Source organism: Ambystoma mexicanum, chromosome 4q, assembly GCF_040938575.1.
Source record: "Ambystoma mexicanum isolate Mex_15411 chromosome 4q, UKY_AmexF1_1, whole genome shotgun sequence".
NCBI classification, from domain to species: Eukaryota; Metazoa; Chordata; class Amphibia; order Caudata; family Ambystomatidae; genus Ambystoma; species Ambystoma mexicanum.
In genome coordinates this window covers 725,978,199-725,992,349 of record NC_090928.1, presented here as the reverse complement: position 1 = coordinate 725,992,349, position 14,151 = coordinate 725,978,199, and the positions used below count along the sequence as shown (strand labels likewise).

General features: G+C 46.6%; 1 protein-coding gene across 1 annotated transcript in view; it reads left to right on the top strand.

Annotated features, from left to right (window-relative positions):
• Positions 1-14,151, top strand: part of MKKS (MKKS centrosomal shuttling protein) — a 143,892-nt gene that overhangs the window by 107,561 nt on the left and 22,180 nt on the right. Inside the window, exon 3 of the mRNA XM_069608322.1 lies at positions 6,790-6,900. Within this exon, the coding sequence (XP_069464423.1) occupies positions 6,790-6,900 (111 nt within the window). The remainder of the gene's footprint in view (positions 1-6,789; positions 6,901-14,151) is intronic.

The window sequence follows — 14,151 nt, the reverse complement described above, 5'->3', positions numbered from 1 at the left end:
ACAGCACAATAAATGCCATAGCTATACTTCAAATTCACATCTGCAGAAATAGAAAAGACCAAAACACAAGCCTTCTCAAGTTACGTCCCAGGGATCTGGAACAATATGCCCTTTCAAATTGGCCTCTCCTCAAAACGTCTACAAATCTGTACATAAAAGAACATTTTAAAAACCTGAAGATTTAGCTTTTCAACTGAGATAGCTTGCCTTTCAGTAGTCTGTTAACTGTCATGACCCTTACCACAGACCCCCACTGGCAAGCCCACTTGCCAGGTAAGGTCAGGGTTCGGGGCTCCATTAAGGCCTTGGAGGCTCTTTTGGAGTCAGTGTGCCAGCCTCATATTCATTATGGAGAACATTTTTAAAGGGGGACTACTTTTCATTAAGCCTACAGTCAACATGGAGGCATTCGCATAGCTTGGTTCCTAAGAACTAAGCTATGCGGTATAGTGTTTTGGGTGTGGTGGCCTGGGACTACTTTACCTGGACTACTTTGTTGGGAGGCTATTTAAACCACACCCAAGCAACAGAGCAAGCTTTGCGTTACTTTTAGACTGCAATGTGATGCTCAACGTGTCCTGTGATACCCGCGAGCTTCAGAGCAACAAACCTGCAGAGGAGACAAAAGGAACATCTTTAATAGAATCTTACCTGCGATCTCCATCCTGTCATCCGCTCTCCAGTGAACAGCTTCTTCTGGGCACTGCACACCTACCGGAACGAAGCGACCTGAAAAGGAGAAAGACAACATTAGAAAAGGCATACTCTGGCATTGCTTAAGCCACGAACATTATAGGAAGCTTACCTGGCTTTTCACCTAACGGCCGGCATCGCTCCGGAGTTCCACACCCACTGGAGCAGGACCACAACCTCTAAGGAAGAGAGGAAAAACAGGTTAGCAATGGCAAGACAAAGCAGCGCAGCGCATAGCGCATTACTTACCGCATTACAGCGCACATCTCGCGCCATCATTTACCGGCAGTGCTCAAACCATCAAGTACGCCACACCGAATCTCCCGCACGCCTAGGGAGAAAGAAAGGACATTATTAATCACAAAAGAAAGGCAGGCAAGAACAATCAGCGCTATACAGAAACTGCTGTAATAAGACCTACCTTAAAGACACTTGAAAGGGCACGCGCCAGTGAAGTAACTCGGTCGCCCACACCCACTGAAGACTACACACCCCTGCTAAGAAGGCAGGACAGAGAGCAAGCCTAATACAGCAACAAGGCTAGACCTCCTCCGAAGACACCATCCGGAAATTGGGAGAAGGTTCCGGCAACCAAACAGGGCTGAGTGGCATCCCCGTGGATACCAGGTGAGCGTAACAGAAACTCCCCACCACTCAAGACCCTTTACCAAATTATGCACACAATTTTGGTCACCCTCTTGGGATATTTCCTCCCTGGCTACAAGCATCTATTGCTACACTATCTTGAACCCATAACTATTGCTGAACACACAGCTTTTTAGAATGTTCTACAAACAGACTATAAGACAAGACATGTTGGTCTTTTTGGTAGTACCCCCAGGTTGTACAGTAACCCCTGCTTCCCTTTTTTCCTCTTCTGCCCTCCTCTCCACCATGCGTTCTCGTCGGAGCTGAGTGTGTTGATCCAGATGATCCTGAATGTGGGAGCCATTCAAGAAATCCCTCAAACCTAAAGTCGCCTCGTATTCTTGTACCACTTCTTTGCAGTGGAGAAGAAGGCTTGAGTCTTGTGTACCATTTTGCACCTACACTAGCAAATACGCAGTCTGTTGGCTCATCACATAAGAGTATCTTACTGCAAGGCTTCTTGAAATAGGTCCTATCATTTGTTTCCTACATATCAAATACAGGTGCAAGAAATGTAAAAGGAATGTGTCTCCTAACAGAATCCTGTTGCCATTAACAATTGTATTACTGACACTACCCCCTCTTGGAAAAAGACTTTACCCTTCTTATTATGTGAATGTTCTTGTGGTGGCTGAGGCACACAACCCCTTTGAATTTATAGCACTTAAAATTTCAACTTCACACTTGGAAGGCTGTTTTTGGTTGGAATCAAATGGGCAAGGTGGGTAAGCGAGTTCCATGCACTTTTGGCTGGGCACTGTGAGAAACCAGAAGGTGTCTCCCCCACTAGCTCCCAGGATCTGTCATCCAGGTGGCCAGGACACGTCCATTGCTTTTGTATCCAGCTCCTGGCGGTGGACCAGTGCAGGAGGATCACCTGGGTGAAGAGTCTTGTGGGAGTGGGACACCGGATGGCGAGACGCGGAATCCCTCTCTTCCCTGTAACACCTTTATCCCATCTTACCCAATGGGATATTTAGAAACCAATTCCCCCCTTTACTGCACAAACACTCTTACACTGACAGCCTGCTCTGGGAGAAAACAGACTCGCACCCAAGCCGTGTACCTGACCATGTCCCAATACCATGGTCAGTTGGTTCCATGTGATAATATCCCCACAAAAATATCACCATACAGGAATTTTGCCATATTTATGCGGCGATATTAACCCATGGAACCTGCAGGGGACACCCCTGCAACCCCCATATTTTTTTAAAGGGAGCGGGGGACACCCCTGCTACCCCGTTCCATTTATCTCATACATTATCCCCACTAATCATATCGCCTATGGCCTTACCCCACGACCATATATATGGCAATATTATTGGTGGGGATAATATTACCTGATACCGGTCAGGCAAGGTCACACGAGAGCACACTCTGAGCGAGGCAAAGCACACGAAGGTACAGCAGTTTCGAGTCTGCAGCTAAACAAGAGGAGAAAGACGGCAAAGCACGAGAGGTTCGTGAGAAAGCAAACCCCCTTGACCATTGCGGCAGGAAGCCATTACTTTCAAGAAACCTTCAAGGCAGAAAGCGTAAAACCAGGAAACCAGGCGGAAGAATCCTGCATTGTGTGTCAGAGATATCGAGGGCCCTCCTGCAGAACTGACCAAGGCGGGGAGGAGCTGCAGACTCTGGGTATTGAAACAACAGAGATCAACACAGCCGGTGAGTTCGGGAGATCGAGGCCAGACCGGTCTGTGTTGAACTCAAGGTTGCAAGCAGCAACTTTGTAAAATGAACGAACATTGTTAATCGCGTGTGATGAAAGATGCAAGTAAAGCTAAATTGCTGTTGAAAGTTTGAACTTAAAAGGATGGACACGATACCGTTGACGGAGTGGTCCGGCATCGTGAATGTGTTCAATTGAAGGTCTCTGTACGGTACAGAACGAGAGAAACGAAAGTAGAAGATTGATTGGAAGTAGAATTGTGTAAAGGAATCTAAGTGGTCCTGCGACGGTTTAAGCAAAAACAATTGCACATTTGAAAGTCTTCAATTAGAATATAGAGAGGATTTTAGCCCGAACGAGGAGATCCATTGTCCGAGCCCGGATGAGGGAGCCCAAGTTGTGAACATTGTAGAGAAGGGATCTGAGCCCGGAGGAGGAGGATCCATGGTCCAAGCCCAGATGAGGGAGACCAAATTGTGAATTGTGAACATTGTAGAACAGCGGTCTGAGCCTGGATGAGGGTGACCCGTGGTCCGAACCCAAAGGTCAGAGACCAGTCTTGAACTTGTGAATATCAAAACTCTGACAAAGGAAAGCAACTTTTGTGTTTTGTTTGTTTTATCAGGCCCCCTGTAATAAGAGACTCATTGCGAGAGAGACTTTGGCGTAAGGCCCTGATGCCTATGTGTTGAACTGTTAACTCGTGGCCAAGAAGCGAGTGTGTGGGAAGCCTGCACGTGCCGCCTTGCCCCGTGCTGAAAACATGGGGAAGCGAAGCCAACTGCTCAACTATCCTAACATATATTATTTCTTGAACACTGTTCTTTTGCATACATTGTTATCCCACACTATTCTGTATTTAGAAGTAAAGATTGGTAATAGAATTATTAGTATATGCCCTTTTATTTTGACAGACTCCACTAGGACTGCGTTATTATTGTTTGATGGTCATAGCTTGCTCTCATCCATAGATTTAGATAAGCGTTCAACCAACCGATTTAAAGGTCAATAAACACCCTTGAACTGTGATCACTTGTGTCTGTCTTCACTGTTTGATAACATGCTTTCCTTACAGCACCCCAAGACCAATGATGTAATCCGCACCCACCATTCCTTTATACTGAACACTAATTCTGATTTTCACATCAATCGAAAAATCTTTTTGCCATGTTTGTTTCCTCAAACCTGTCCACTCAGTTGGCAGATACTCATTATAAATTAGACGTCTGATGGGATCATTTATGAAACTAAGGAATTCAAGTGTTTTGAAGGACTCGGTTTTCTGGTGACCGAGCACAACTGTTGCTGTATGGTCTCATGTAACCTGGAAGCATGCTTGTTTCAGAAGATCCATTGCAGACTTTTATATACATTCTGTAAGGGCAGAGGCATAGTCGGTGGCATTCCAACGGTACATACCTCTGCAGAGTTGCTGCTTGGGCTGTGCTGCATGCTGTATGTAAGCATTACTCCTAAGAGTACAGATCCAGGTCTGATACTCCTTTTGGCCAGACATTGCTCAAGAAAATGTTGGCTTCATTAAATAGAGTGCTACAATCCCTCCCAAAATAGCATCTAGTTGCTGGGAAATGTACGCTAACAGCCTGGAGAAAGTGGGATGAAGCATACCAGTCAGCCAGCCATTCTCTTAGTTGTTGAGACATACATGGAAATAGTTGGATTGAGGTAAGGAAGCATGTAGGAATACATGACTTCGGCAAGTCTGCATAAAGGCATGCACCTGTGCAAGTGCTTCCATTTGCTTATGCCTTTCAAGAAATGTTCCATTATCTGTATCTTGGGTTTGGAAATACTTGTAGTCTGTAGGAAGGAGGGCATGCACTTCTAGTACAGTAGTGACTAGCAAACTATATGTTTTTTATTTTACACTAGTATTTTCTTTCCTACAGTACAGGAGATTTTACCCTTTCTTTAGATGTAAGACTGATTGAAGCAAACAAATCAAACCTTTCATTCTCAGAGGCACACTTTCCACCTCTGGTCACCCCTGCATCACCCAAAACTCTGCTGTGGCACACCCTGAAAGCTAGAATCTAGAAAATAAGGAAGCAGGCCTTCTCAAATATTGCTTGCTGTCTCTGAAACATGCTCCCGTTCAAATTAGATACAACCTAAGATTCCAAAAGCTCAGAAAATAAATCCTAGCTGTTTATACTCTACCTTCTTGGCAATTCATGAATGCTCTTCTGCTTCTGTTGCCCACATATTGACTGCACCCCACGCCCCCACTCCATCCTCTTTGGAAGTCATTATTTCTGTCGTACACTGCTTATCCATCCAATTCAGGAGTGGTCTGCCTCCAATGATCTCTGCCTTAATGCCAGTAAGACTGATATCCTCCTCATCGGAACACCAGCTCCCTCCTTTCCTCTCAATCTGGCCACCCACACTGGGCATTCTTCCTTCTCTTACCTGTGAGGCTATGAACCTTGGGTCATCTTCGACTCCACACTCTCCTTTTCTCCTCACATCTCTGTCTCGAAGAAGTCAGCACCTCATAGGTATTCTTCCCTTCCTCACTTTCCTCCAGAAGCTCACTGTCTCCATAGCTGTGGTTCTGTAGGCTGGACTACTGCAACAGCCTCTTTCTAAATCGTCCTGCATCCAGGCTCCGTCCTCTACAACTCATCCAGAACACGACTGCGAAACCTGTCCCTGGCCCAAAGTCCACAGATCGTATCTCTCCAGCTCTGAAATCCCTTCACTGGCTACCAGTGGCGGCAAGGATCAAATTCAAGACCCTTTGCATTGTCCACAAGGCTTTCTGGGGCCTCGGACCACACTACCTCCAACTCTTTCTACCTAAATATCTTCCTTCTCGAGCTCTCCTCTCTTCCACCTCGAACTCTCTGAGGGTCAGTTGCTTTTCCAAGCAAAGAGTTGGGGGCAGATCTTTCTTCGGCTGGGGCTTCCCCCTGGAACAGCCTCTCTGAAACTTGATCAGAACCATCCCTGGTTCCGGAAGCAACTCAAAACATTTCTCTTTGCTTCTGCCTTCTCTCTTCCTCTCCATTACTGATCACCTGCCTGTTCCATGCACTGATTACCTGGTCACCCTCTGAATTCGGGCCCAGGTCCCTGCCTGTCCAGCTGCAATCCTGCACTGTCTCTTGGCTTCTCTGCTCTTGTGGTCTGGATCTATAACTCTACAGTCCCCTCACTTGCACTTATTTGCCACCCACTCGCTGCCGTTATGAGTACCCGCACTTGCCACCCGTTGGCTGCACTCTTGTTTTTCTCCTTTGTCCTGCACTTCTCCATCCTCCCCTACCCTCATTATTCTTCCCTACCCCCTTCCCTGCTCTTGCGCGATCTGAATGACACAAGGCCTAGTAAGATAATTGTTTTGTCCGACGTCGTTTCCCCCTCCTTCTCTTGTGTCGCCTAGAAACAGTTGTGTACAGGCGCGTTAGAAATATCATATCAAAACATCATATTTTACCGAAACCAGTACTTGGTATGTACCTCCGTTGGTGTATGAAGCCAAAATAAGAAAGGGCTGCATCTTTTCCTTTTTGACTGTTGTTACTTTAACAGGTAAGACAAATGTTACCCATGTCAATTTTTAAAAAGAATACTTGTTAATAAGTAACATCACATTGTCTATTTGGTTCCTGGCATTATTTTAATTTTACTACTAAAATAGGTTTCTGGTTTTACAATTATCTGTAACAATTGCCATTTTAATGCCCTCATGTTCTCTTCATTTAAGTACAATGGCTTAGACTCTCTTTTTTTTTTCTTCTTTTCAGCGTGCTTGTTATACTGCCCAGCATGTTCTTCAGCTAACAATTCGGCATCCTGTAGCCCTGTTTGGAGGTGGTTGCACTGAAACTCACTTGGCTTCTTATCTACGATTTAAGGTATGTGAACAGCTTCTTGAATCCCTGACAAATCATTCAGGTTTCTCCATTTCATTAGGCAAGGAGCTTTTACTGTTTGCCTTCTAAATTGCCTCAGATTCATCTTTTGCAGTTTTCTTTTCAGAGTTTGTTTTCCTTGACTAGTGTAATTTTATTTACATTGTATTAAAATAACCAATTATCATATGTAACGGGCCTCTGTGACAATCCTGTATTTCAAAACCCACTTTACGTTTTAATCCTCATCTTTCTTCCCCACAACCTATATAAAGATGGGTTTTTCTGCCTTCTAACACTCTAGCTTATGCCATTCTTACTTTTCCCCCTCGTATCTTCAGATGTTTGACATACCGAATGTTTGGAGCCTACTCGGATATGTGTACACACAACTACACGACTATATGTATTTCATAACATTAGAAAAAAAAAAAAATTAAAAATGTTTTACTTCCATGAAGTCTGTTATTCTTTATTTCATGAGCTAGACTATTCCTGTCTCGTTGTAACAAATGAGACCAATGGGACCAGCGGCACTCCAGGAGGAGAATGCTGCTGGACATGCTGCTAATAGCAGAGGGATCAATATGCCTCCCTTGTGCTTCATATGTGTGAGAAACCAGAAGGTGTCTCACCCACTAGTCCCTGGGGATCTGTTATCCAGGTGGCCAGGACAAGGGCCATCCAGCAGGTGGACCAGTGCGGGAGGATCACATGGGTGAGGGGTCTTTTGGGAGTGGGACACGATATCCCTCTCTTCCCTGTAACACCATTACCCCATGTTTAACCTTCACCTCGCACGCCCAAGCCCCCACCTCCTCCCAAGCCCTTGCCTCCTTACCTGTCCTACGGTCCGGGTGCGGGCCTTCACGGCTCCTCTCTGCTCGGCCCGCGACGAAGCCCTACCCATGCTGGCGTTCCTGGCGCTTCCATCTTTGCGGGTCCTGGGGCCTGCCATGGCGCCTGCTGGAACGTAGGGGCACCGTCAGGCTTCGCGGGCACCCCGGGACACCGACACACCGCAACCATGGGTCACGTGAACCGATTAGCGGTCACGTGACCCGGAATGAAATGAAAAGGTGGTCGCGTGACCAGGTGAGCAGTCACGTGACCCGGAAACACGCATAAAAACAGCGTCAGTCCGCACATCCAGCACTTCTCAGCTGTTTTTGTGGTGGCTAGCGGCATTTCTTGGAACTTCGTTGGAATTCACAGATTTTTGGACTTTGCCTTGTGTACCTGGACTGCAATTGGACCACCCCTTGCTTACAACCTTCTGGAACTGGTTTTGACCCTTGGAACTCTGCTGGACTTCTACCTGGATTACCCTTTGGATTTGTTTGCCCAGGATTGTGACTTTGATTTTGTCTTGGCACTATCTGCTGACTGCCTACCTGCACCGCTGCTCTCTTCCCGACGTTGGAACTCTTAGGTCCCACGTTAGCACCGGTCATCCCTGGGGTAGGTGTAATTTACGTTCTATTTCCTTTTGTTCATTGTGATACCACCATATCTGTATATGTAACCCCTGCCTTTTCTTTCAGCCATCCGGGACCCGGTGCATCCTGTTCCTACCTTACCCTGCGGCCCCAATAACCGATCAGCGAGTGGTATTACTCATCTCTGATTGGTGCTTGGGGACGGAGGCACTATAATCTTCGTGGACTCCAAGGCATAACAGAGACCCTGGAAACGAATCCGGTGGTTGACAAGTCTCTTAAAGAAAATACTGCCCCTCCAGTAGCGACCCCGGAAGGTATTTTCGGCGGGGAGTATGGCGTTGAAATCAGCCAACACCACTTGTGCGATTGTAAAATTTTCGTACACTCTGTGGGAGTGCATCTCTATGGCGGCAGAGCATATTCCCGAAGCGGATGAGAGGGACGGCTTCCTGGCTATTTTTAAGGACGGCAAGGAAGCCATGTGGGAGTCCCTCCAGTCTGGGTTGGATTCTGCAGATAGCATCAGCAGATCCATGGCTACGAGCACCGTGATATGCAGGTTTGCGTGGTTGTGAAAGTAGTTTTTTTCCCCTGATGTGCAGGCTAGACTTCTCAACATGCCATTTGACTGGTCTCATCTTTTTGGCAGCAAGGCTGATGAGAGCCTTGAGAGGTTGCAGACCTCTAAGGCAGCCGCCAAGTCTTTAGGCGTTGCTGTTGGGCAACATCAGCTTTTTCGTCCTAGCGGACAACCTTGGAGGGGTAGATCTTTTTGCTACTACTCCTCATTTGGAAGGGCGAGAGGAATGGCCAGTCAGAGGCCAACAAAAGTTTCCTCGTGGTGTACAAGGTAGAGATGCCAAGTCAGCTCAAGCAGCAGCCTCTTTAATATCGGCCTCTGCAACAGTTGCTTCAAAACCGCTCTGAGGGCTTGAGTCACAGTTGTCCAGTGGGGGGCAGACTACAGATGCTTGGGCTCTGGAAACAATAGCCCACGGCTACTGCCTTCCCTTTATAAAGAAGCCTCAGACCAATCCACCGGGGAAACACTCTTTGAGGATTCCGGATCCTCTCCTTGTGCAGGAAATCTTGACCCTGTTAGAGAAAGTCGCTTTAGGACCAGTGCCTGTAGCAGAGAGGAACAAGGGTAGGTATTCCCCATGTTGTTTGATTCCCAAAAAGGACAGGGGACTGAGACCCATCTTGGACATGCGATACTTGAACAAGTTCCTCAGGAAAGACAAATTGAAGATGGTCACTTCTTCTCAGATCCTTCAGGCCCTCCAACTTCAGGATTGGTTGGTGTCATTGGACCTTCAGGATGCTTATTTTCATGTGCCAATCCATCTCAAGCACAGGAAATACCTGAGGTTCGCCGTTGGCGGCTCGCACTATCAGTTTAAAGTCCTGCCATTCGGGTTGACCTCCGCCTGAGGGAATTCACCAAACTGATGGTGGTGGTGGCAGTGCATCTCGGGGGGGGGGGGGATTCACATCTACCGCTACATGGATGATTGGCAGATCAGGGCACGTTCTCCCAAAGAAGCCTTGGATCATCTCAATGTTACCTGCCACTCTCTTCACAAACTGGGCTTCTCGCTTAATTTCAGGAAGTCACATATGACACCTTCCCAACAGCTCCAGTACATCAGGGCTGTATTAGACACATCCTTGGGAAAGTGCTCGCCACCCAAGGTGAGGGCTCAAGACATTCTACAGATTGTAACAAAATTCCAGAATGCCCCGAGTATTCCGGCCTTCGAATTCTTGAGGTTGCTCGGCCTCATGGCATCCTGCATTTCCTGGTGCCGGAGGCCCGCATGAGAATGAGATCCCTTCAATGGGCTCTCTGATCGCAATGGTCCAGTTCTCAGGACAGATGTCGGACCGCCTTCAGATTCCGATCAGAGTCTCACACGATCTTCTGTGGTGGGCCTGCGAGGAAATGTTCTGAAGGGAGAACACTTTTGGCAACCATGGCCGGAGATAACTGTAGTGAAGGACGGCTCACTCGCAGGGTGGGGGGGCTCAAGCCAAAGATTTGACTGTCAGTGGTCGTTGGTCTCCATCTGAGTCCAAACTACACATCAATCTTTTGGAGCTGAGAGCAGTCAGTCTAGCGCTGAAGGCTTTTCTGCCATATGTACGGGGTAAGAATGTCCTGATAATGACGGACAATACGGTGGCCATGCACTACCTCAAAGAGAGAGGAGGCATAGGGTCACTGCCACTGTGCAGAGTGGCACTGCAGCTCTGGTATTGGGCTATTCAAGAAGGAATCTCCCTATCAGCAGTTCACCTAGCCGGGGAGGAGAACACGGCAGCGGACGCTCTGAGCAGGCAGGGCAGGGTCTCCCATGAGTGGGAACTAGCTCAGGAAGTCCTTCAAGAGATCTTTTCCCTTTGGGGAACCCCTCAAGTGGACCTGTTTGCGACCGGGGTCAGCCGGAAGTACGAACTGTACTGTTCAAGAGAATTTCCTCAGAGAGGAACTCTAGGAGACACGTTCATGGTGGATTGGGAGTTCCCACTACTGTATGAGTTTCCTCCATTCCCCATCATTCCTCAAGTAATCCAGAGGTTTTGGAGGTTCGGGAGCCCCATGATCCTCATTGGCCTGGATATGAGGCCAGGAGAACGTGGTACCCGGACCTTCTGGACATGTCTATTTGTCCTCCGATACGTCTTCCGCAAAGAGAGGATCTTCTCTCGCGAGAGGAGGGTTGGGGTTCTCCATCCAGAGGTCAACACACTCAAACTTCATGCTTGGATTCTGAAAGGTTGAGGTACAAGGATTGGGACCTCCCGGATGACGTGATGGAGGTGTTGCTTTTGGCCAGAAGGCTAGCAACAAAGTCTCTGTACCGTTGCCATCGGAATAAGTTTGGCGACTGGTGCAGAGACAAGAATGTTGATCCTTTTCAGTGTACAACGCCGGATGTTCTATCCTTTCTGCTTACATTAGCACACAGAGGTCTTCAGGTTGGAACCATTAAGGGTTACCTGGCAGCGCTTGAAATTTTTAAGCGCTCATCAGAGGAATGAACCCTTGCACTAATTTCCATTGAGGTTGTTAACCTTTAAGACTATACTATTGGTTGCTCTTGCATCTGCACATAGAGTGAGCGAGTTGCAAGCACTTTCTTCCAAGCCACCCTTTACTATGTTCCACAAGGACAGGGTTGTGTTGAGGCGGACGCCCTCCTTCTTACCTAAGGTTGTTTCGGACTTTCCCTTAAATCAGAAAATTGTGCTGCCGGCCTTCTATCCTCCTCCACATCCTAGTAAGGAAGAGGAAAGGCTACATCGATTGGACCCTAGGAGAGCACTAAGCTTTTATGTTCCAGAATGTCCAAATTGAGAGTGGACAACCAACTCTTTGTAGGGTATACAGGACAGAGACTAGGCCAGGCTGTTTCTAAACAGACCTTGTCTACGTGGATAATCCTCACTATTTCTGAATGCTACAGACTGGCAGGCAAGTACCCTCCTGATGGCTTGCATGCTCATTCCACCAGAGGCATGGCCACTTCGACAGCCCTGCAGAGGGGTGTCCCTATTAAAAACATCTGTGATGCTGCAACATGGTCATCAATACACACGTTTACTAAGCATTACTCTCTGAATACTTCCCATGCTCAGGATGTTGCTTTTGGAAAGGCAGTTCTTTACTCTGCCCTTTAAAAATTCTGCATGTCTAAATTCTTCACCCTACTCCTATCATGGATACTGCTCTGGGAGTCTGTCAAAGATGAGTAATACGTTGGAGGACACAATCCATTCGAAGAACAAGTTAATTCGCCCTGGTAGTGTTCTTTCGACTGGATGTTCCTCCAAAGTATTCCTGATCGGCCTCCCAACCTACCCCTCCTTTGAATTTCCCATGCTATTACAGCTTTCGTTGCAACAAGGCTGAGTACTGTCCTGCTCATGTTTATGGGCACTTCTGCTACACGAGGAGGGGAAAAACAACTGAGGCCAACGGGCGCCATGCGTGCTACTTATAAAATTTGATGATGTCACCCTCAAAGGAGGCCTTTGAGGGACATCGACTCGACGCAAGGCACCCTCTGCCAAAAACGTTTTCCGAAGCATCCGAAGCTGGACATACATGTCAAAGATGAGGAATACGTTGAAGACCATCCATTCGAAAGAACGTTACCAGGATAAGTAACTTGTTCTTCTCAATCTGACACTGCTACTCTGGCAGCCCTACACAACTCCAAACTATCCTTCATTCACGACTGACTGTCAAAGGTGGAGGCATCAACACCCACTCTCTTCTCACCTCAATGCCTCGCAAATCTCCAATGCCACGTCCTCGTCTACCTCTTTTGAATTCACCAGCTCTATTATGGCTCTGCCACACTGTGTTCACATAATCTCCATCTATCACCCTCCTGGTCCCACTGAACTCTTTGATTCTCTGTCACCTAAACATCACCTCATTCTCATAAGTAATTTTCACCTTCCCTCTTCAACCACTTCTCAGGAATCTGAACTTCAGTCTTTTCTTACTGACCATGCTCTCCACTCTATCCATAACCTACCTACCCACACAGGGGGTAACTCTTTGGATCTCTTATTCATCTTCACCTCTCTCTCAGCCACTAATACTATCGTCTCTCCATCCATATCTGATCACTCAATTGTTTCCATCACCATCTCCTTTCCACTCTCTGACCTTTTCTCACCACTTGCTATTACTAAAAGGAAATAGAAACCTTCTGCCATTTCCCCACTTTCTCTCCGACCTACAGTTCTCACTCTCCTCCTTCACACCGATACCTCTTCCACCAACACTTTCTTCTCCAGCTTCCAATCCCTACTAAATGACTCATTCTCCTCACTTGCCACTGCTTACTTTCACCCCGAAGTCTCAGCATCCTCAACCATACCATAGGTCACTCCATTCATACGTTCTCTCCGCACAGAAATGCGTCGGCTGCTGTGCAAATGGAGGCGTACCCACTTACATGAAGACCTGCAACTCTACCTCTCTGCCCTGAACTCTTTCAAGTCCACTCTTGATAGAGCTAAAAGGGAATTCTACCTAACCCTCATTGACTCTCACGCCAACCATCCTTGCAGGCTACAGGGCACCATAAACTCACTCCTAGGTCTATGACTATCAACTCCACTATGGAACAAGAAAGGGGAGGTTTGAGGGGCACTACTTGTTCATCTGTGTGTATAATAACTGATCTTTTGTTCAATATTACCTCCTAGGGTTCATGTGAACCTGTATATTTCAGGTGCAGGAAAGTATAAAGCCTCTAGGCCATAAGAAGGTCAAAACCAACAATATTAGAAGGATAAACCCTTTGTTGCAAAAAGGGGAAACTTTCCTGCACTCCTGTAGGGTCTAAACCCTCATATGTCGTCGTACGGTCGTATTTTGACCAGTTCCAATAATCATTTGTTGTTATATGAAGAGAAGTTTGAGATATTTAAATACTAACACTTTTTTAAAAAACATATTCATCTTACTTAAAGCATGTCTATCAATGCCTACATTGTATATCTCAATAGTCACAAACATACATTTTACAAATTGGATAGTGTACAAGTTTAATTAAAACAAGAGATTTGGGCATTAATTGCATGTCCTTGATAGTTCAATCAAACAATCTTTTCATTAAGTGATACAGAAACTCATTGATTCAAAACAATAATGACAATAATTCAAAATAAGCATAGAATTCAGGTACAACTTTTCTTATATGTGTGTAGCAGTCAATTCGAAGACTAGCATTAGGCAAATCACAGGATTGTATCTAACAGTTCACATTCTATAGATTCCCCACTATCG